The sequence below is a fragment of the Chelon labrosus genome, assembly GCF_963514085.1.
Source record: "Chelon labrosus genome assembly, chromosome: 9".
Lineage (NCBI taxonomy): Eukaryota > Metazoa > Chordata > Actinopteri > Mugiliformes > Mugilidae > Chelon > Chelon labrosus.
The window spans coordinates 10,046,372-10,068,400 of record NC_140359.1 but is presented as its reverse complement, the minus strand read 5'-3'; the positions used below and the strand labels follow the sequence as shown (position 1 = coordinate 10,068,400).

The 22,029-nt window shown below is 42.7% G+C and overlaps 2 protein-coding genes across 2 annotated transcripts; one reads left to right on the top strand and one right to left on the bottom strand.

Annotated features, from left to right (window-relative positions):
- Window positions 1–1,834: 1,834 nt before the first annotated feature.
- Window positions 1,835–5,750, bottom strand: vgll4l (vestigial like 4 like). The gene is made up of 5 exons (XM_084552307.1): window positions 5,527–5,750; window positions 3,785–3,908; window positions 3,444–3,687; window positions 2,789–2,870; window positions 1,835–2,640 (listed from the first exon to the last, which is right to left on the bottom strand). Exons 1-5 carry the CDS (start codon window positions 5,591–5,593, stop codon window positions 2,339–2,341), a joined length of 819 nt encoding a protein of 272 aa, XP_084408433.1. The 5' UTR covers window positions 5,594–5,750; the 3' UTR covers window positions 1,835–2,338.
- A 3,361-nt stretch (window positions 5,751–9,111) lies between these two features.
- Window positions 9,112–16,159, top strand: syn1 (synapsin I; the record flags this gene model as incomplete). Its single annotated transcript, XM_084551244.1, has 13 exons — window positions 9,112–9,494; window positions 10,308–10,365; window positions 11,279–11,370; window positions 11,483–11,639; window positions 11,738–11,827; window positions 12,326–12,388; window positions 12,484–12,626; window positions 12,721–12,795; window positions 12,885–12,987; window positions 13,078–13,227; window positions 14,454–14,523; window positions 14,640–15,177; window positions 16,024–16,159. The coding sequence occupies 13 exons, from the start codon at window positions 9,112–9,114 to the stop codon at window positions 16,157–16,159; spliced, it is 2,058 nt and encodes a 685-aa protein (XP_084407370.1).
- Between the last annotated feature and the right edge of the window lie 5,870 nt (window positions 16,160–22,029).

Here is a 22,029-nt window from a genome sequence, read left to right as displayed (position 1 = left end):
GCAGGTTAGAGATGAACCTATGCCCCCGTGGTGAGGACTATAGCTTCTATTCTGTGCTGTTGTATCACTTCACTAACACGAGGCTGATGCTGCCCGCGAGGGATGCCTGGCAATGTTTGCTGTGAGCCCCTTAAACCCAAATAAACACAAAGAGCTGGAACAAGAATTCTGAAAATGAATCGTTCATGCAATCATGTTCTTATGAGATTAACGCCATCATATGAGTTATTTACCGAAAGATTTTCGACTTGTTGACGGCGATCAAACATTTCAAGCTTAAGAACCTTTCCCAGAAGCCATGGCCGATCTTCTGTACTGTTAAGAAAACCTAATTACTATTGCCATGAGTTAAATGTTGTTTTCGGCCGTGTTTGAGGTATTCAGGATTGTAATTATCCGACTCACACAACAATGCGCATTTGTTTAGCAGCAGTATGAGAAATACCTCTCCTACCATTCTCATGGCAAGTTGATCTATGACATTTATACCTATCAACGCCTTTTGAATGGCATGGCTCAATAGCCAAACCAGTTTGTAACGTATTAAACATGGACCATATTTATGAACATGAATTGTATTTGAACCTTTTTGAGTTTTCAAAAATAATACAGACTCCTCACAGAAGTTTAGCACATAAAAACACACACGTTGAAACACTCATTTAAAAAGGACTGTCAGATCACGCCTGTGGTGGATTTAAAAGCGTGTCAATGAAGCCTCCTAGCGGTAAAATGGGCATTTTCTCTTTAGTTTCTAAAGGTCTCTCTGTCAAAGGTGAGCGGCCATTCGGGTTTATGTGTTTTGTTTTTTGGCTGTTTGTGCTGCACATCTTGCCGCATGAGACTATTTGTCTGTGACAATGTCGTCCTGTTAAGGTCTACCTTACGGCCTGTAGGTGGCGTCAGTGTCCCTGTTCATATTTAACTGGCTGATGACTTTACACCATGTTGAAACACCAGTTTGTGACTTTATGAAGAAAAGTAATAATCAGCAGTTCGTACACTATTTGTCCTTGCACATACTGCAGGGACACACCGCGTGATATGTTTGGAGTAAATGTATGTCTCTGGCTGGTGGATTTGAATATATTTTGTGGAGATCATTATTTTATACAAGTTTAAATAATTATCTTTAATAATTTTTGTCTGAGGACGTCCTCAGTTCATACTTTTTTCTCACCTTTTACAGCTTTCTTTCTAAGATGTTCAACTTGTCACAACAGCCAAGTTAATTCTCCTTCCTTTAAATATGTCCGACTCTGTAATTTCAAAGGCAGAAGCTTTGTAATGCCTTTTTATTTAAGTGTTGCCTGTCATATTTAAAATTAGACAAGATGGAACATGCAAATAAGTAACTGAAGAGCGTGGCTGGTTCTCATGCTCAGGCCTATGTTAGCCCAACCCTTCCTTCCCCTCTTCCCTCCCTCCTATCCCTTGCCAAACAGGATCTGTAGGATCTTACAGAGTCATTTTCTCAGGAGACAGGAATGTCAGAACACAAGGCCTGGAGCCTGCTGGGACATGCTCCCTGAACGCGCTCAAACTTACAGGAAAAAGTCCACAATGAGTGTCTCATGCAGCCATTTAATTTCCACTCAGTGTGTGGCAACAACTTCTGGTGTAAAATGTACGGCGGACGTGTTGCAGACGCACGCTGACTCACAAGCGAAATGAGGTTGTCTGGTTCACTACCCTGCCTGCTTTATACGCGGCCTCTGTGGGTTCACGACCTTCCTTTCGTTTATTCATTATTTTTTTCTAGTGTTTTTCACAGACTTGACATATTAAACTCAGCAAACAAGCTTTTACAAATAAACACATGAAAAACATGAACTGTTTTTTAAGAATTTTATTTTTTCCATAGTCTTTTCAAAAGTCTGTTGTGTGTACTGCTAAAAGGCATAATATACAGCAGATAAGTTAGTCATATAGACTGTAAGGAACCCATTTGCATCAGAATATAAATACAATACAATCAAATTGTGGCATTCAGCCGCTTTATAAGAATGACACAAAATAAAAGAAATGTAAAGGATTATCTGGCTGATTTTTCAGCCATCCCACATCACCATCTACAGTATCTCAGGTTTTCAGATGCTATCAACAAGCAGAGGATAGAAATGTAGCAAAACAAGGACTGATGCTACATTTGTCTGCGTCACTGTGTATTAAGACTGGACACACAGGGGTCCAAACTGACAGCACTCCCGCATCTGTTAGCTCGCTCTCTCAACACTAGCGCTGACATTTCCATTGCATGGACAAGCAGAGCTGTTCGCAGTGAAATGTTAAAAGTCACAAAGTCCAGTTCCCACCGGGACCGGAGGTCAATTCTGCTTTAATTGACGCACCAGTGGCCGGAAGTCGGCGATGAGCTGCTGGTGGACTCTTTGTGGCTCTGGTGTGGGCTGTGGCTGTAGGTGGGGGAGTGAGTTACACTTGGACTGCTGGGAGGTGTGGAGGAACAGGAGGAAGACTTGGGCCTAATCTGCAGCCACTTGTCTCCCAGAGCCTTGGCAAAGTGGTCGTCAACGGACAAGCTGATGGAGAGCTGCTGGGAGCGAGCCTTCTGGTAGTTCACCCCAAGGCTTCTCTGGAAATGCTCCTCAAGGACACGATCGTAGTTGCATTTGGAAATCACTGAAATAGGAAGGATGGATGACAAACGTCAAATACACACCTGAGTGAGTCAGTAAACGTGTGCGGTTATCTACACTATGAAGCGTGTGTGACGACAAGGGAGGGGCTGTCTGGTTAGTGAGTTCATTGAAAAGAGTGTGAGACAGACCTGATGAGTGGCTTCTGTGGACCTCAGGTCTGCTGGAGGGGGTTCTTAATGAGGACACACGAGTGATCACAGAGGGGCGCATCTGGATTAAAAAAAAAACAACAACAGACAAGTGTGTCATTCATTTGGATTACGAGCTCTCAGAAAGGACTGTGCTTTGTGTTTTCCTTTCATTACACTGAATGTGTATCACTAAACCTGACTGTGCACTCCATCTACACTACAACAATAACTGTGTATACAAAAAAACAAAATGATTTCAAACTGATTAAACTGGTTGGGTTTGCCCATGAAAGTCAGATCACTCCCATTGTGGTGGCATAAACAGGTCAAAGAGAAAGCAGTCTGTTTGGTCTTGTTGATGGCATTCCTCCCTCCATTGCTCACATTTTCTTCCTGAATCCGGCTGGTTAGCATAGCTCGGGCATGCTTAGGCCTGCACACACTCCTGGAAGTAGAATGCCTGTGCAGTTGGATTCACTGAGTACAGGTGGGAGATGTACCACGGCTGTGGGTAGCCTAGAGCTATTCTAAGACTACAAAGGGACATGCAGATCTGCCACGTTCCCTAAGTTATGACTGCCCAGATATCCTATATCTTCCATGAAATCTGCTTGTTGAAGACTCAAGCAACACTATTTTTTTTTTCTCTCACCTGAATTGGACTGGTAGTTGTGCTTTTGGTCTTCTCCACTGTGCTTTCTGGGTCTTTTCTTGGTTTCTTGATGAGGGCAAGGGGTTCGTCCATGACTGGTGTGTAGTACACATTTGCGGGCAGAGGGCTGGTGGGGCTGGGTGTCGGACTCTGGGTAGATGTGGGACTCTGCCTGTTGCTGAACATCACTGGTGCTGGCGCTGGTGCCACTTTATTGTTGCTCCTGCTTATCGCCCGCTCCCGCCTGAAACAATGAAAGATCAGAATAGGTCACATCTTTTTCAGAATAAACAATTAATATGTTTTTTTTAACAGAACTACAAATAAACCTTTTCACCAACCTTTCCTCCAAAGTTAGACCTCTCTCATGGCTTCGCTTGCGTTTGACTGGATACACCGCCGGGCCTCGAGCTCTGTCATTCGTCACATGTCTGAATCTGTCCTCGCTTCTGAGGTGGGGCTGACCTACAAAACAAAATTAAAGTGCAAAATTAGATTAGGCACCGGGGCTTTAAAAACCAAATTAAATCATATTTTTTGACTATAGTTAACTGGCTAAAACATTGCAAGTGACCATATACTGGCACAGTTGGTTTTAATTGGCGTGTAGCACTCACTGATGAGTAACTGCTTGTTTTGATCCATGACATCAACCTGCATGACTGCTATTCGTGGGAAAACTTTTTTTTTTGTCACCGTTAATCGTAAACTCCGTTAAGCTGTAAAACTCGATCTACCTGATCAGTGAGGTTACAACATTATACAGCTGATTCAATGCTAACGGTAAATGTTGTTTTTCTGCTTAATCTTGGCATACGGCCCTGTCACACGCTCAGAGCGTCCAATCAACACTATAGGTCAGGATGGAGCGCCAAATGTCAAACTGGCTCTGGTAGGCTGATTTGGGCGGCACCCGTGTGTCAAAGGGTCACTACGGTGAACACACACACACACACACATATATATATATATATATATACGTATTAGATTTTTGCAATTACACAAGTTGAAACATATCAGGAAGCAATCCATGATGTCACTGGTGTGTTGAATAAGAGCAGCATGGAGTGCATCCCACCCCACAAAATGATTTATCAGGGTTTTTTTATAAAAGAAAGTTTGTCAGTGATTATGTTTGAATTAAAGCAGGAATATGTCCCAAATACATCTGCAGGCATGTTCCTCAAGTGTCATGAATACAGTCCAAACGCCAGCGATGTGTAATGGGAGCATAATTACAGTGATCCATTGTTTGACTGTATGCTCTGTTAACACCTGGAAATTGATGGGACGACTGGCGCAGTCTATTCAACTGTATTCAAATCAACCCTGCTAAAAAGGACTGCAGCCTCGCTGAACTGAAACGACAGTGGATTGTTTATTTTGTATTCCAAGACAAATGGAATAATGTGAAAAGTGTTTTCACGCCCAATCTGCTCACTCCAGTTCACATTTCCTTCCAGCCTAAACACTCCGACACCTATGAGCTACTCCTTCACACACAGTGCTATTGTGGAGGGGGGCAGGTATAACCACACCTATGCTGATTTTCTAATGCCTCGGGCATGGATATTTCTTCCTTATTAGCAGAGGGAATATGCCGTCTGACCTTCTGGTTTACTGCGTGTAATCAAATTTTAATGATAACCAAAAGAAACACACAGTTTATAGAACTGCAGTTCAGGGTAGAGGGCCATGAATGCCCATAAGTATTAATACGGAGTCCTTTATTCATCATTTCAGAAGAGTTCATGTATCTAGAAAAAAACATAGATCCAAAGTATATTTTAAAGGTTCTTCTGAGACTGTCCTGAGATCTTCCATTGGACTGTCATTAAATCTTTTTTTTCTTCTGATACTTTATTTACCTAGATATCATGACCCGAACAAAGGTAAATACCACTGTAATGAACACAGATGTTGAAATAAGGTTGTGACATCAGATTGAATACATATAGATGTAGATCACTTAAATGTTTAGCTTAATTAGAACATAGAACTACATACACATCTCTATGTAATGCAAGTAGTCACTGTCAGCAAGCAACGTGAAGGCATAAAAGAAAAGGAAAGCGCTGCTTACCTTCTAAAATGTAGACCTTGAAGCCGCTGCTCATCCGAGTAATGTATTGGAAGTTAGCCACAGCCATGTCTCCTGGTCTTTATCTTAGCGAATCCAAACACAGAGGAACACCTTGACTGCTGGAGTTTACAGAACACAATGCGCCTCAGTTATAGATTGTATTGGAAAGGTAATGAGATGCTTGGTCTGAGCTCAGGCAGGTAAAGTATCAGGTGTGTGCAGATAGGCACAGTGGCTTCCCTGTGACTTATTCCCTGCTTGCAGATTGGCTGCCGCCTTAGCCAATGGAAAGCCCTCGTTCACTCTGTGTTGTTGTATTATAGGTGGAATGTGCTCACAGATAGGCCTGTCTCAAGTAGAAAGTGAAGTAGTTGCTAAATGTCATGGTGCTGCGCAATTCACGCCAGGTAACGTTTGCTTTATCCAACAACAGCAGTTTATTTTGTAGACAATACCACGGGAGAAAATGAACCAAAGATTTTTTTCACACTGAACTTTTAGAATTTTTCCCGAGTGTGCCTGAGGGTAAAGTGTGTGTCTTTTGTTTCCGTCCATGGAGTCAGCACCTGTCCCACCCCTCCTCCCTTCCCCCTAATCTGCAATCTCACCAAACTGCATTTTTCTGAGTGCTTAGCCCACCGAGGCTCCAGTCATTCCACTGACCTGCCCATACACGCATGCAGCTGCACTCTGAGCCTGCCTCACCAGTAATCCAAAGGCTTTTGTTGATGGCCAGACAAAGACTCCTAAGTCCTGAAAATGCCGCTGCCATGAGAACAATCTCTTCTGAGCATACTGAGGAGTTTGGCTGCACGTTGAATGTCTTCGGAGGCCGCTCACTCCGATACTGTGACACTGTTCCTGCTGAAAATAATCACTGAGAATAGTTAATATGTTTTGAGCGTGCTTGCACATTAGTGTGTTAAGAATCACTGAAAAATATCTTTTATGTCAACTTAATTTGGGTTCATGTACCACTCATTTAATCATGCTGTTGAATATAAAAGGGTGACAACAATGACTGAAATAGTTCTGTATAATAATCTTGCTGTTAATACAAAATGAAACATATCAGGTTGGGTTTAAATTAAGCTCAACAGTGCCCCCTTAAGCCACACACTTCAATAGCATGCCATTAATCCCACATTATGGAATTGTGCGTTTTGATTGATAAGGGATAGAAATGTAAAAGTGTTTAGGATAAACATCTTGAAAAACCCGCTTGACGAGCGTTAAATTCCACGCAGTGTTAACATTTTAAAATGCAAAGAATCTGGTTAGAAAATGCAAAGAATCTATAAGTGGTCAGTCGAGTTCTAGTCTTGTCCTCATGTTAGTACGTCAGACCGGCGAGGAAGCTCTTCTCTGCTTGTTGCACGTGAGCGCTGAACAAAAATTTTAGTTAATCTCAAGCTAAAAAAAGAAATGATTGTGACTGTGCAACAAAAAATAGCCTAGTTTGTCATTGGAGTAACCACAACTTTATTTTACTCATTTGAATATTGGTTAGTATTGCTGCTATACTTTTTACATCTGTACACATTAAACAATGAAATATTTTCACATGAGAAACTGGAATTACTCTGAAGTAACACTTAAGACTTAAGTGTGACATCAAATGAAGCCACAAGATAGAACATAGGCCGTATACGCTCATATTAATGATCAGTGATGATAATAATCATGATATTGTCAGTGGAAGTCAATGGTCTATTTCATTAAAAGCTTTCTTTGAGTTGTTTCAACACAATATGGGGTTACAGAAATGAACAAAGCTTCAGCTGAAATGCTTGACCTTAAAAATTGTAAGGTCTAACAATAAAATAAATATAATAATGAACTGATAACTAAAAGAGGGCGGCTTGCATCAAAAAATAAAATGTCAACGACTGACTCGTGCAGAAGGGGTCATTAAACGCCTTATTTGGGGCTCAAACATCCTGCAAGAACTACACAGAATGAAACAAACACATACACAACTCTAATATGAAAAAATAAAAATAAAAAATGAAACCCAGCAGTGTTTCTGTCTTCTGTTATTAACCACACCGCTCAGTTACCAGCACACAATGCAGTTTCCACAGTACAGGCCTGAACTGCCAGGGGGTCTGTGCTCATCACTGACTCTTGTTATCACCAACAGATGGCGCATGTCGCGCAGACCTGTACTGACTGGTGGAAATCAAAAAGTCACACTCAAGTGTCAGAGGCCTGAAAGCCAGGCAGTAAGTGTGCCACTGCTGTTTCATTGCGCTCGGCGGGACGCCGTATGCCATCAACACTCGTGCGTATCCCGTGGAGTCAACAGCAGGCTCGTATCCGACGGAGAGCGACGCCCCTGCCACTCTGCTCTCATCAGCACCACCCTCATAACCCACCACAGGACTGCGTCAAGTCAGACAAGGGCAGCCAGGACAAGACGGGAAGTTCAATAACGTGTCTTTTAATAAGAGTCTACAAAACAGCAGCATTTTTGTGTTTGAATGCTTTTCAGTAGCTGCAGAAGTGATTGAATTATTACCCCTTAATGTGTTATTTGGTTTATTGATGAGACTGTATCATAATTCAGAAGCTGGATCCAGCAAACCTTTGAGATTTTGAGTCGATTCCTTTTAATAGCCGTGTAAATTAAAAGGCAGATTTCTTATTCTTAGACTTCTCACCTAATGATATCAGTTGAACTTCTGGTTTGCATATGACAAGGACTGTTGCTGGTAGGCGCTAAAATGGTCATTATACTAAAAACGGACATATTTAACTTAAAATGTGACACTGTTAATTACGTGTTAGATTTCAGCTACACTGCTGAGGTGTATTGCCTATTAGAACTTTTGTAAGAGTAGCTACAAAAACATATAGCTACGTCCTAATTAGCTTTATTTTGAAAGCAAAACCCGGAAGTTTGCGTCCGCACATTGGCCAACTTGACAGCGGTCCAGCCTCGCAGGATCCTCTCCCTCAGGATGACTGGGAGTGACGCAGGGCAGACGGAAAAAACTGGGGCTTGAGGGGAAGGACGGCGTTGATGCAGGAAGGACGGTAGCTTTATTTATTTCACAGGTTCAAGCCCGATGCACGACCTGCCTGCCCCGTCACAGAGGACATGAGAGTCACCTGCGTGCAGGCATCCCAGTGAGAGATAATAGCTAATAAGCAGCCATCAACTCATCGCTGGGGCGGATCAGTTTGGATACACTCCCAGGTAGGCTCCATCATGCCTTGTTATGGATGTTACTACAGACTGGTTTGATATGTGGCTTCATTAACTGAATCAATCGGATATGAATAGCCCAATGAATTATTGATTTCGTTTGCATCAGTCCTTATTTCCATTATGAACTGATTTCGTGTGCCTAAGCCAATTTTCTGTCACGACTTCTTACTACTGCAAGAAATATATTTTAAATTTCTTTAGGATTAGTGATACAGGGCTTGTTTTTCCTTAGGTAACACATATCTCTGTTTCTGCTCATGGGGAAGTGGCCTAGTCATTCATTTTTCTTCTTCCTGATCTCCAAGTTGTAAGTCGCAGTCAGTGGGAGGATTTTTTGGACCCCTACTCCGTCGTTTCGCTAAACCTCCATCATGAACTACCTGCGTCGACGACTCTCGGACAGCAATTTCATGTCCAACCTCCCCAATGGCTACATGACCGACCTCCAACGCCCCGACCCGCCGCAGCAAAGCCCCGCAGTGTCGCCTGGGCCGTCGGAGAGGCGCCAGTCCACCAGCCAGCAGCAGTCTGGAGGAGGAGGAGGTGCAGGAGTAGGAGTAGGAGTAGGAGTAGTAGGAGGAGGAGGAGGAGGAGGAGGAGGAAGTGGAGGCTCCGGCTTCTTCTCGTCCATATCCAATGCTGTCAAACAGACCACGGCTGCTGCGGCTGCGACCTTATCCGAGGCAGCAGACAGAGCCGGAGTCTCCAGCAATGCCAAGATCCTCCTGGTGATCGACGACCAGCAGACCGACTGGTAAGAGCAGTGGGCGCCGGCAGCTCCTCGGTGACTCGTCTAGACAAGAAATGTGTGCCAAACCGTGGGTTGCAGTGGCCTAGCATCTAGAAGGTCATATGATTCACCCGGTGCTGAGAGGTAGCCCTGCATCACGTGAAAGCGCCCGTGGGCTTCTTGCTCACATCAGTAACACCTTGCAGATGCGCGTGTGCGCGCTGGTAGTGGCATGGCAAAGGCGCAACGCACTGACGGCAGAGAAGCCATTTTTATTTGGCGATCAGTGCTGCATCCGTGTTGCATTCTGTCGCTGAAATGCTTAAAACATATCACACTGCACTATGCGGGCTGGCTGGTGCACCATGGTGATGCAGGGATTTTCAAATTCAGTGGTTGTGCACAAGAAAAATACACTCACCAGGTTAGATTTGCATCTGCACTGGTGAACATGATGCATCATTGTTAGGGCTTTGCACACAAGTGACAGGTGATAAAACGCTGCAGTCTTGCTCAAGATGATACTCTATGGGTGCTAATAAGATGGAAAATCTTCCATTATCACATCAAAACTCAGGATTGATACTTATATTGGCTGAAGCTGCCCAATCCTAATGCACTGCAGGCAGTTATCACATAATGCAGCACTGTGTGTGGAAAGGAGGGTTTTGTTCCACCGATGTCAGCTTATTTTGTGTATTTGACAACATGCTGTATTTTCACTGGCTTATTCTCAATGTCAGCTGTCAGTTACAAGGGAAAGAGAATCTAAATCACACGTATCTTTGTTTTCGGAAACAACCGAGAGCTGGATTTAACTTCTTGTTTCACATTCAGGGTGAAGGTCTTCAGAGGAAGGAAGGTCCACGGTGAATTTGACATCAAGGTAGAACAGGTAGGTTTCATGGAAGTCTGTGTAAGCTTCATACTGTAAATGTCCATTTAAACTCCTTACTAGAAGGATAGAAAACTTGCCAAATAAAGATAACAGAGACAGCCAAGCTCCACTGGGCCTTGAGACCAGATGGTAACTTCAATTGGAAAAATGTTACATCATTTTTTCTTAAGACTCTAGAACTTTGTGTTGAATAGACCAGAGACATATAACATTATCTGTGACAGACAACACTGCCTCTGATCAAAGCTAAGAAATGCTGGTGGTGTATTGGTGGTTTTGTTTTCTTTGCAGATTAAAGGATTGCCCTAGATTGCATTTTTTGCCGGTCATCATCATTCATTCTCCCCCTTAGATTGATGATTGTCCCAAGATCCAGCTCATTATTGAGTATTGACAGGACGTGGGTGCGCTGCATTTATTTCCACGAGCTCTTTCTGGCATCTGATTAATAGAAAAAATATTTAGTTTGGTATTTGCAAAGCCAGTATGAGTGATCTTTTACTATGTAATCTTGATAAATCAGTTGTCTGTGCAGCCTAACAACAGAGAAATAATCATGTTGGTAAATGTGAGTACAAGTAGCCTCATAAGAATATTAATGATAGAGTGTTGGTCAGTGGCAATTCGTGGTGTACATACTCTTCAGTAATAGAGGAGCTCCCAAAAGAATCCTTTTCCTTGCCTCTGGCATTTTCCCTTTGTCTTATTTCTGTCTTTCTACTTGGTGCTGCAATGGCATTTCTATTATTTGCCTCGCAGCCTCTTAACAGGAGGAACACACTTCAAACAAAGTCTCACATCTTAAAATTGCACCGGTTCTGTCTGGCTGATGTAGACATGGCCATTCACGCCCTGATCAGGATCATTTTTATGGTGTTTATAGGGACTGACCTTGCTATTGTCCTTTCAGGCAGAGTTCTCTGAAATCAACCTGGTGGCTAATTCCACAGGCACCTATAATGTGGACATTGATGCGATTAGGAGTGGACATAAGGTTACTAAGTAAGTACTCTGCAAAATGTTTCTAGTAAAGAATAACCACAGCCCTGCTGCAAATTCTGATCAGTTTGTCTTTCAGTGCAGTGTAATACTTTGCTCATGTCCTCTTTACCAGATCCCTCAAGCCAGACTTTGTGCTGATTAGACAGCATGCGTTCAGCATGGACAAGAATGGAGACCACCGGAACATGGTGATCGGATTGCAGTATGCTGGACTGCCAAGTGTGAACTCTTTGCACTCTGTCTACAATTTCTGTGACAAACCATGGGTGGCAAGTAGAATTTAATTAATTTGTTCATTTGAAGCGCACATTGAATTAGGCTACACAGACAAATGAATCAACATCTTAAACATTCGTGTCTGCTTCAGTTTGCTCAGATGTCTAGACTCCACAAGCAGCTGGGCCCAGAGGAGTTCCCGCTAATTGAGCAGGTTTACTATCCAAACCACAAGGAAATGGTGAGTTCTTAGCCCTCCAGCTCCTTATTTTCACTTGTGCTGATCGGTATGTCTTCATGCTAAGCAACCCTTAGGCATACAGACACACAGAGGTTAACCCTCTTAATGGGTCACATGTTAGAAGGGTAATTTACCTCCATGTCAATAATCTATCTTGTGTAGCAGCTGAGACCACTCTAATTATCTGGGCTGGGTCTTCTTGTGTTTTTTTCCATTACTGGTAGACACATTTTGATTATCGGTGTGCCAAGTCAGCGTCAGTACAGTTAAACTGAGACTGTTGCAGCAGAGCTGTCGGTTTCACCCCCGCCATCACAGGCTGACAGAACTGGGCTGGCTTTCAAGTCATCAGTGTGAATTAGAATTTCTGCAGATATGGAGGAGGGCTGCGCTGATTTTAGTCTGTTTGATTGAAACTGATTAACAAATTGGTGTTATAATCACTGGAGTACCATGATGGATTTCACTGATAAGATATCTGATGATGCTCTTCTACAGATAACCTCTCCTCGATTCCCTGTAGTGGTAAAGATGGGCCATGCTCACTCAGGAATGGGAAAGGTAGTACTGGAGTCCTCCAAGTATTCTCACTCAATATGAACACCATATTCCTTGGAATCTCATCATTATATCTCATCATGTGTATGTTTTGACAGGTGAAAGTGGACAATCAATATGATTTTCAAGATATTGCCAGTGTGGTGGCACTGACCAAGACTTATGCCACCTCTGAGCCCTTCATTGATGCAAAGTATGACGTCCGCATCCAGAAGATTGGCAACAATTACAAGGCTTACATGTGAGTGAAAGCACCACAAATGCTAATTCGAAAACTAAAACTATAAAGAGCCAGCAAATGGTAAACAAAAGTCAAATTTTACCCTGATTTACAGGAGAACTTCTATTTCTGGCAACTGGAAAACTAACACTGGCTCATCTATGCTTGAGCAGGTGGCCATGTCAGACAAGTAAGAGCACATAACCGCAAGTCAAAAGAAATCATAAATCACGCGATGCCTCGTGTATAATAATATCCCTGTTTAACGTGTCATTGCAGGTACAGAATGTGGGTTGATTCTTGTGCAGACATCTTCGGAGGGCTGGATATCTGTGCTGTGGAGGCTCTGCATGGTAAAGATGGCAAGGACTACATTATAGAGGTACTAGAAAACAGTTCACATACAGTATATCAATATGTGCCAGTTGTGAAAAAGGAAATCTGGTGATTTCACCTTGTTGTTGTGTTGTAGGTTGACGACTGTTCAATGCCACTGATCGGGGACCAGCAGGATGAGGATCGTGTTCAGATTGCAGAACTGGTGGTTTCTAAGATGAACCAGTCGGTTCCACGCACTTCAAGCCCTTCCACAGTCCGTGCCGCAGCGGCCCAGCCAGCACAGGTGTTCAAAATACAGGCACACTGTGCTTATTCCAGTAACCGCTGACCTTTCGTCATGTTCCCACTTTTGTTAGGAATGTAAACTATGTCAAGCCAGATATAGTTTTTTTTTTTATTTTGGGTGCACCTATTTCTTGAATAATTGGACTCGTTGGCCATAAACCGTTCATGCTTTCAAGTCAGCAGTTAGCGTAATGGGTGCAGTATTTGTGGTTCACTTTGTGTGGAATAGAGTGATGATTCTGGCTTTAGTGCTTTGACCAAACTTAAGGGAAATTGAAAGCGTCTTAAAGGCCATAGAGATGTCACAATAGAAGACTGCAGTTCTCAAAATTAACACAAACCCTTTTAGCACACTCACAGTGTGTAACTGTAGCCAATAAAATGTAAACAGTTTGCGTCTGATTGGACCTCGGCAGTCAGTGCTTACAGTATTTTACATTCAGGTGCAGAGGATCAGCTGACATATGCCTGCCAGGTATCAGACAGACAGTTTCAGGGATTGATGTGCTAGTAATGTAATTAACAGTAGCCAGCATGCCAGCTCCAGACAGCAATACTCACAGCTATCCTGGTACTAAGGTTGAAACAACAACATGCCTGGACTAACCTCGAACAGGGCAACATTTGTATCCATCTTCAGGCTTCAGGCCATCTTTCTGTCTCTGAGGTGTCTCTAACAGTAGGAAGCCTCGCAGCCAAGGCTCCCAGCCCCTGCTTGATCGTCTTTTTCACTGTATATTTATCTGATCTTTCCCTCCTGGGTTATTTCAAGGCCGTCACACTTTCTTGGATTTCAGCTGTTGACACTAGCCAGATTTACAGACACTTTTCTTTTGATGGTGATGGATTTCTCTCTCTGTCACTCTGACCCCTTTCCCTATCTCACCTTCCCTTACTCAGTCCTTTGCACAAGCATGCACAGCCTCTGTTGCTGTGGTTAGTGGCTAGTGCTGTGTTAATCCCCTGTTTTCCATTTACAGAGCCAGGCCTGTGTACACTAAATGAGCGTCATCATCGTAGAAGTTATTGGTATAATTTTCTAAAAAGTCTTGACACATCATGCCCCAGTTGTTGGCATGCAATACTGGTTGTCTTTAAATGCTAGGCCGCAGCAGAGGCTCGTTTTTTTGTGGGAATATTATTATGTACTATAAGCCATTTTTTTTCCTTTCTTATTTTATAAAAGATTAATTTCTGTCCCTTTAACTTGTGTATGTTTTGTAGAAAGCTGTGTCTCCTCAGCCCATCTCTCAGCCCAGAGTACCACAGGCTCAACAGCGTCCCTCACCTCAGGGTATGAACTGGATATTTTCCGCAATGAAAAACTAAACTGAGTGATAATATTTGTTGTTGACAGTAATATGATAAAACTAACTGGATGTCTTCGCTGCTTTTGTTTTGCTATCATAGGTGGTCCCCAGCAAAGCCCCCCATCTCAGCAGCGCCCACAACCTCAAGGCCAACCTCCTGCGCAGGCCCAGCAATCTGCTGCTAGCCCTGCTACTGGTGACCCCAGTACCCAGGCTAAGGCAAGCCAAGGACCTGCAGCTCAGCCACGGCCACCAGGTCCGGGTGCTCCTCAAGGCCAGAGACCTACTTCTGGGCAAGGCTCTCCTCAGCGCAGCCAGGGAGGTTCCCCTCAAGCTCAGAGGCAACAGTCTGTAACACAGCAGCAGAAACCGTCAGCAGCAGGCCCTGGCCAGAAACCTCCTGGTGGACAACCACAGCAGCAGAGGCCTGCTCAACCCCCTAGGCAGCAGTCACAGGGGGGGACGCAGCAACAGAGAGCTCCTGGCCAACAGGGTCGTACCGGAGCAGCCACCACCCAGCAGCCGCGACCCGCCGCTCAAGGGCAGGGAGGCCCAGGAGGACGACCCCCTCTGCAGCAAAAGCCACAGCCCCCACAGAAGCCCAGTCAAGATAGCCTGAGTGGCTCCCCACAACTAAAGTAAGCAACCGCATTTGATTCAGGATCCGTTTCATCTCATTTTTCATAAAGAGAACCTTACAGCTAAAAAAAAAAGATCCCTTCTTACTTTTTGCTCCTGTGAAATATGCATGCCACAGAGGAAATCTCTTTATTGATAAATGATCCACCTGAATGTGCATGGTTTATTGATACCTACATTTTTTCAGTCCTTCAGCAGCACTTTCACAACACATAACATTTCAGGTTCTCTGGAGAACTCTGCGATTCATTAAAACACCAAGCAGAGGCTGTTGTGTATCTTTCGGCCACAATTAAAGCTGTGGGACCCGGGTGGCCAAATCTTTAATTATGAGTTTTCTCTCAGCAGTGGAGATGGACAGAAAATGTCGACATCTTGATGTAGTTGATCACTGTAAGTGACTGATTACTGTGACTGGTAAACACAGAGTGAACATATTTCATTACTATACTGAATTTTAATCAGAAATGCATGTAATCACATAGGCTGCAGCCAAAAGGATTACATGCATTAAATATTTGCTGAATGCTTATATTAAATGAATAAATGAACTAGAGAAATAAACATGAATCCCAGCTAAAACAAGAACAAAAAAAACATGCATCACTTGGCATCCAGAAAAGGCATTCACTATTCATATCATATCAACTCTAACTTGAAATGATAAGGTGATAGTGAATGACCTCAGGGAAGGAATGCGCTTTTGTCATCTTTTACTGAGTCTTTCCTCTCCTCTCTCTCTCTTCCTCTGCCTTGCCGAGCTCCAGTCTTTTCATTCCATGGGTTTGCTGCATGACTTTAATAGCCTCTCCCTCTCCTCTATTGCCATTTTCCTCTCTTTATAGCAAGTCCCAGTCTCTTACCAATACCTTCAACATTCCAGAAACCCCAGCGCCACGAGCCAGCCTTAGCCAGGACGAGGTGAAGGCTGAAACCATACGCAATCTACGCAAATCTTTTGCCAGTCTCTTCTCAGACTGAGACGGCATAAGCCCCCTCTTCCCTCCTCCTCCTACTGACAGAAAAAAAAGGACAGGCAAAAGTGAAAGAAAGATCACTTCTACCCCCTCCCACCCCCACCCACGAACAAGGACCAACAGGACGCCATCTTCAATTCACGTACATTGAGCCTGATGTGAAAATGTACGCACTTGACACCCACTGCCTAAACAGTTAAAACGAACAAAAAGTAGAATGCAGTTAGGCACAGATGTCTGAAACATTCCTTGCCTTGCCTCAAGCTTAAGCAAGTCATCCACACAAACTGTGTGCGCACCACACAAAAGCTTGTATATGCATGAACACACTTACACACAAATAAGAAACAGAACAACACAACACTGCTCCCACTTGTTTGTTGGTGCCGTAACGTCATTGTGGTCTTTATGTTTCAATAAATTAAGGCACTGTTCAAAAGTTATTTGAGTCAGGAGGATTGCAGAATGTTAGATTTCCGTCCAACCCAGTGTTACTGTCCCCTGCTTGCTCATGTTGTATATTTTTAAAATGTATTAAATGACAGACACTCTCTCTTTTTGAATGAAGAGTTTCTAAATAATCTGTTAGCCACAACAGGGAACAAGGAACAACAACAAGCCACAACAAAATCCTCTGCAAGTGGCAAAATGCACCCACATGAAGCATCGTTTGGTCTCTTTTTCTAAACTCTATGTCACAGATGTAACACTTTTCAAGCAGAAATATGGGTTAAGATACAGTAAAATGCCGCTGTTCGCCGTCCCTCGTTTCTCGATCCCCTCCCTCCTCGTAGTTTTTGTACAGTGCCCAGTCTTCACTACAGCTGCACACATAGGGTGTCCCGTGTTAGCAAACGCTAGATCTGTTCGAGCCGTTGACCGCTCATGGTGATGTCTTAGCTGCATGTCAATAGGAGGCAATGGTTGCATTTTCCAACCCCTGACTTTGGCGCTTGTAACCGTGTTGTCCCACGTAGTTGAATTAGTCAGTAACGTAGCCTAGTTGGTGTCGTGAGTATGTCGTGGCCCCTCACCTTTCTTCCCACTCTTTGTCGCACAAGAACAAAAGCCCAAAAGCTCTCCACCTTAAAAGCATGCCTTACACAGACAAGAGCGTCAAATCAAATGGAGCTGTCTCAGGGATGTCCAATTGATTGTGACACTTTGTGTGTGGGTGAGGGTCTTCCATTGCAGTCTTATCGTGGTTGTTTACAAAAAATGAAGGAAAAGCATGCGTTTTGATGAGGTAGAATGTTTTATTGTTTCAAACACATTTGCACACAGAGTATACTGCAAGATTATACTTGAATAACAATGACATGGACTGATGTACGAAGTCTACATTTTCAGGTTTTCTTCGTCTGTCACTTGACAAAGCAACAACTCTCTGTTCCCACTCTGGGGTGCTGCTGTGTCTGTGACAGGTGGTGTACAGTGGGACACAGCAACTGTTCAGGTACAGTTAGTGAAAAATGACAGTTTCATTTCATTGTCCCTTGATTTCAAAGCAATGTGATGAGAAAACCCTATGACTGTAAACCAGCTGTTGAATTTAGTGGATGTACAGTAATATTTTAGGATTTAGCAGTAGGTGAGGTTATTGGGATTTTGCACTTCAACGCGGAGTCTGTATCGTGCGGTGCAGCAGAGTTTCTGCTTCCACGTATGCTTCTCGGTTTTCAACGGGTTCATTTACTGCAAGAAGAGGCCATGCTCCGAAGCATACTCAGCCAAGGAATGTATCATAATGAGGTTCATCTATACAATAAAGAAAGGAAAACTTTGTAAAAGTATCGCAGTGTCAACTGTAAGATGCTCCTCTGCAGTAGATTTAGCACTTACTGCCACCTTTTCTTTGCACTGATGAAGCTTTCTTTGGTCACTAGTCCAAGTTGTTACTTAAACAAATCTTTTTTTCCAGGCACTAAAAACGTCTTCCAGAAGGAGCGCATTAGATTGTTGGTGCAGTATGGCAATATCATGCTTTTTAGAGAAGACCCAATAGCCAAAAGCCTAAAGAAGTCCTGGTCCCCCTGCAGATTCTCCATGCTGCCTGTGTTTATCGGTCTATTTGTGTAGCCACAGTGACCCCTTGTGCTCAATGGTGCATAAATGTGTGAATGTTGTTCTGTAACTGGTCAAACCAAATAGATGTGCTGTACAGAGCTCTGAGTGATGCAGATTGTCGCCTCTTTCCCCCTGCTGCTATTTGTGCTTGTTGATATTACGTGTGTCTCTATTTGTTTTTTTTAATGTGTGCATTTTCCTTGAATTATTTTGTACTCGAATCATCTTCTTCTATGAGGCACCACTATCTGGGGCTTTATGCATTCGTGAGCTATATTTTTAAACTTTACAGTACTCAGTATGTAATAGTCCAATTTAGCCTACTGTCAAGATAATCAGTGAGAGCAGTAATTGTTACGCTGAGTGTGTAATTTATGAAAATGAGCAATCACATTAAGCATGGATGGTTAACTTTGAAAAATATCATTCTGTCAGTGGCCTCTTGGCCGTATTGAGACACACCATTCGCCACGGCGCCTCCTGCAAGAAGCAGGACGAGCCTTGACAGCGATGCATAGAAGTAGTTTTGTATTTCTGTTTTTTAATATTCACAGATCTTTCTTTTTAAACGTTTACTTTATTTATGGTGGCTATATTTGACTGTGAATGTACCTCGTTTTCTTCCTTACAGCTAGTTCTATTGTTTCCTCAATGCACTGTATAATCATTGTGAAAAGATGAAATCCTTGCAAATTCGAGTGAAACCGATCGTCAGTCATTGCCTGCCGGTTTTAAAAATGTACGTCATGAGTGTAAAATCAAAAAGCTGAGGTTTTTGTTAATCAAATATAAGATACTGCATAATGTAAATCATGGTGGAATATTGAATTAAATGTACAAAAAAAAAATATATAGATGTTATATGCAATGTAGCTATATTATGTGAAAATGAGTATGTTATTAAAACATGCACATGTCTAATAAAGTCTATGACCAACAGAGACTGTGTCATTTCTGATTCCTGGCTGAATATAGATAGAAACTGTGCCAGGTCTTCCAGGTTCAGGTTTTACTTGGAACAGTGCCGTGGTGGTTAGCACTGATGTCTCACAGCAAGAAGGTTCCGGGTTCGAATCCAGGCCGACTGGGGCCTCTCTGTGTGGAGTTTGCATGTTCCCGCTGTGCCTGCATGAGTTCTCTCAGGGTACTCCGGCTTCCTCCCAATTCTATCTGTGTTAGCCCAGCATAGACTGGCGATAGACCCCCACCTCTCACCAGATGACAGCTGGGATAGGCTCCAGCCCTCTCCAGAGGACAAAATTTCATAATCATGAAATAATCATGCTATGAAAATTGACTTTTTCAAAAAAAAAAAAACATTGCTGAGCAGTTTAAACTTAAAGTAAACCACTGACTAAACTTTGTGTGAGTTTTGTCTGTGTTCATATAACTCATGTCTTAAGTTCTGAGAAGAAAGACGCAATGGGGGAGGAGGAGGGGCGATATGATATAAATGCTGGGAAATAAACTGACCGCCGGCGTTTTCGCATTTTTTAATTGGACAGAACTATTACTATAAAGGTGCAAAACCCCTGAAACAAGTCTCTGCAAAGAGGATTAAACCGCGGTATTACAAAGTCAGCAAAAATATCGGCACCATAAGCGCAACAGTTGGGTGGATTTTAGAAGCCGTTTCCCCACCAGGAATACATCCAAAGAGGCTGTTTTTTTTAATCTCCTCCTCTCTGAATGGCCTAAACAGCATCTTATCAATATATTTTAAAATAAATGTTCCACTTTTGAACAAACAAGATGTATCTGTCTGAAGTTTAGCTAAACTTTAAAACTTGCCAAGATGAGAAATTTGAGGAGAAACAAAAACATTAGTGCTCTCAACTTAAAATGGCAACTGATATAAATATTGTACAGTTGTTTAGTTGAAATTAGAGGGGAGTTGTGAGTTCATTCGACAAGTTAAAATTAGTTTTCTTCAGTGGATAATTTAACAAGTTATAAGGCAGCAGGTGAACTTCTGTTTCTAAGTTTTACCGACTTGAAATGTACTACAATGTAGTTTTAATAGCAACCACACTAATGTGACCACAAGGTGGTGTGGGTCTACAGCCTTCCACACAGAACTAATCATCACGTCTCTTTGGACAGTATTACTTCAGTTATCATACAAATAGGAAGTCCATTGCTTTTATAGGACACCATTACAAGTGTTTAGACAGGCTACTCTGTAATGATTGCATTAGTTAGTTATTATATTAGTAAAGCTGCAGGGAAAAGACTTTTACTGGAGCTAAGCAACAAAGTTTCATTTTCACTGATTTCTGAGATTCAAATTAATTGCACAGTTTGGAGTTACACACAAACAGAAAAAAAAAACACAAATACCAATGTGTGCATAATCCTATTAACGAATTAATGGCAAATATTGATAGATGACTCCCTGAACACCACACATCACAATTTAGCCTCATCATTTCTCCGTAGAACAGTGGCCCGATTCATGGCGCCTGCAGAAAAATGCAAGCATTATGTTCCCTTATATTTTGGACTTTCGTCAGGGCTTCAAGTCTGAATGCAGCAGCTGCAGATGAGAGAGGCCAATAGTATTATGTGCCACCCATTCAAAAGAACGATGTGTCTCATTGCCTTGTCTTGTACAAATCAATGCCTGCATCTACAGCTGGGACAAATGCACCAAAAGGAAGCTATCTTACTTTCCCTCATCCAGCTATAAAATGACTTGCCCTGTCTAAATATTTTGGCTGCCAGATTTGATGCCGAGAGTGAAAGGGTTCAGTTTTAATCACCAAATGGATCAATGTCTTTTTCCCTTGAAAGTTTTCATTGCAGACAAAGGTGTCTGGAGTGCAAAATCCAATTTGCAGGCAGGATGTTATATAGCTGCTCCATCTTGAAAGGTCAGTGTGGTTTTTAAAGCTCCGTGTGCTCTTTTAAATTTCTTATCTGGCTGCCCCACGAGCCATACTGTTCTTTGGTACAAATGCAGGTATGAATACTCATTTGATCAAGAATGGCATATTTTATTGTTTCTACTAACACTTTCAAAGGATTGACAGAGGACAGAGTTAATCCGCGTGAAAATAAGATAAATGGCTATTTTACTGCTGTGCAATCATCTTGATACAACTTTCGCGACTTTGCTGGTCACAAATAAAGGATTCAGTGGCATCGCCAGCAATAGTCCTGCTCTGTAACAGACAGGAGAGGAGACAGAAGGGGAGGGGCCCTGATGACTTCTTCTCCGTGCCAGGATATTTCTAGAGCTGACCCATTTAAACAGCCTCGAGAAACAGCAAGCACAGGTGCATCTGGATGGTTCCAACCAGAATGCGTAATTACATACATTAAGACGCTATTTATTCACAAATTGAAGCAAGCGTCAAAACTGATTTGCGCGTGTAATTTGACGGGTGGCTATGCAAACTAGGCAGAATCTGAATGGGAAGAATTCCAGGCACTGGAGTCAAATCATTGATTTCAAATGAATACATACATCAAGTGTTCTCAATAACCGGTTAATGAAAAAATCGAACCAGTTTACAATTCAGATGTTTTGTTCAATGCTCAGATGGCAGTCTTTGAATGATAAACAGTGGCTGTCACCGCTATTATACCGAACATGGCCTACAGCCTTGCACAATTAGTGCAACCCAGTACTGCTTTGCATTGTGCTGCTTGTGGGATGGAGGGTGAATGATATCCATATTTAGAGGCCCTCATTGATTCTTCCTAGCTGAGGCACAAAAGATTTGTTGTCTGTCCAGTCTTGAATAGCGGGACCTTAATGACAGTGCTGCATTATAAAACCTCCTGCTGACCTTAATCAGAGTT

What these genes read in the sequence shown, in the direction of transcription:
- vgll4l (XM_084552307.1), bottom strand. Translation starts at nt 5,593, where the DNA reads ATGGCTGTGGCTAACTTCCAATACATTACTCGGATGAGCAGCGGCTTC. An exon ending in CAAGGTCTACATTTTAGAAG is followed by an intron (nt 3,909 to 5,526) that starts GTAAGCAGCGCT and finishes TTTGTTTTGTAG; the next exon opens with GTCAGCCCCACCTCAGAAGC. An exon ending in CAACTACCAGTCCAATTCAG is followed by an intron (nt 2,871 to 3,443) that starts GTGAGAGAAAAA and finishes TTTTTAATCCAG; the next exon opens with ATGCGCCCCTCTGTGATCAC.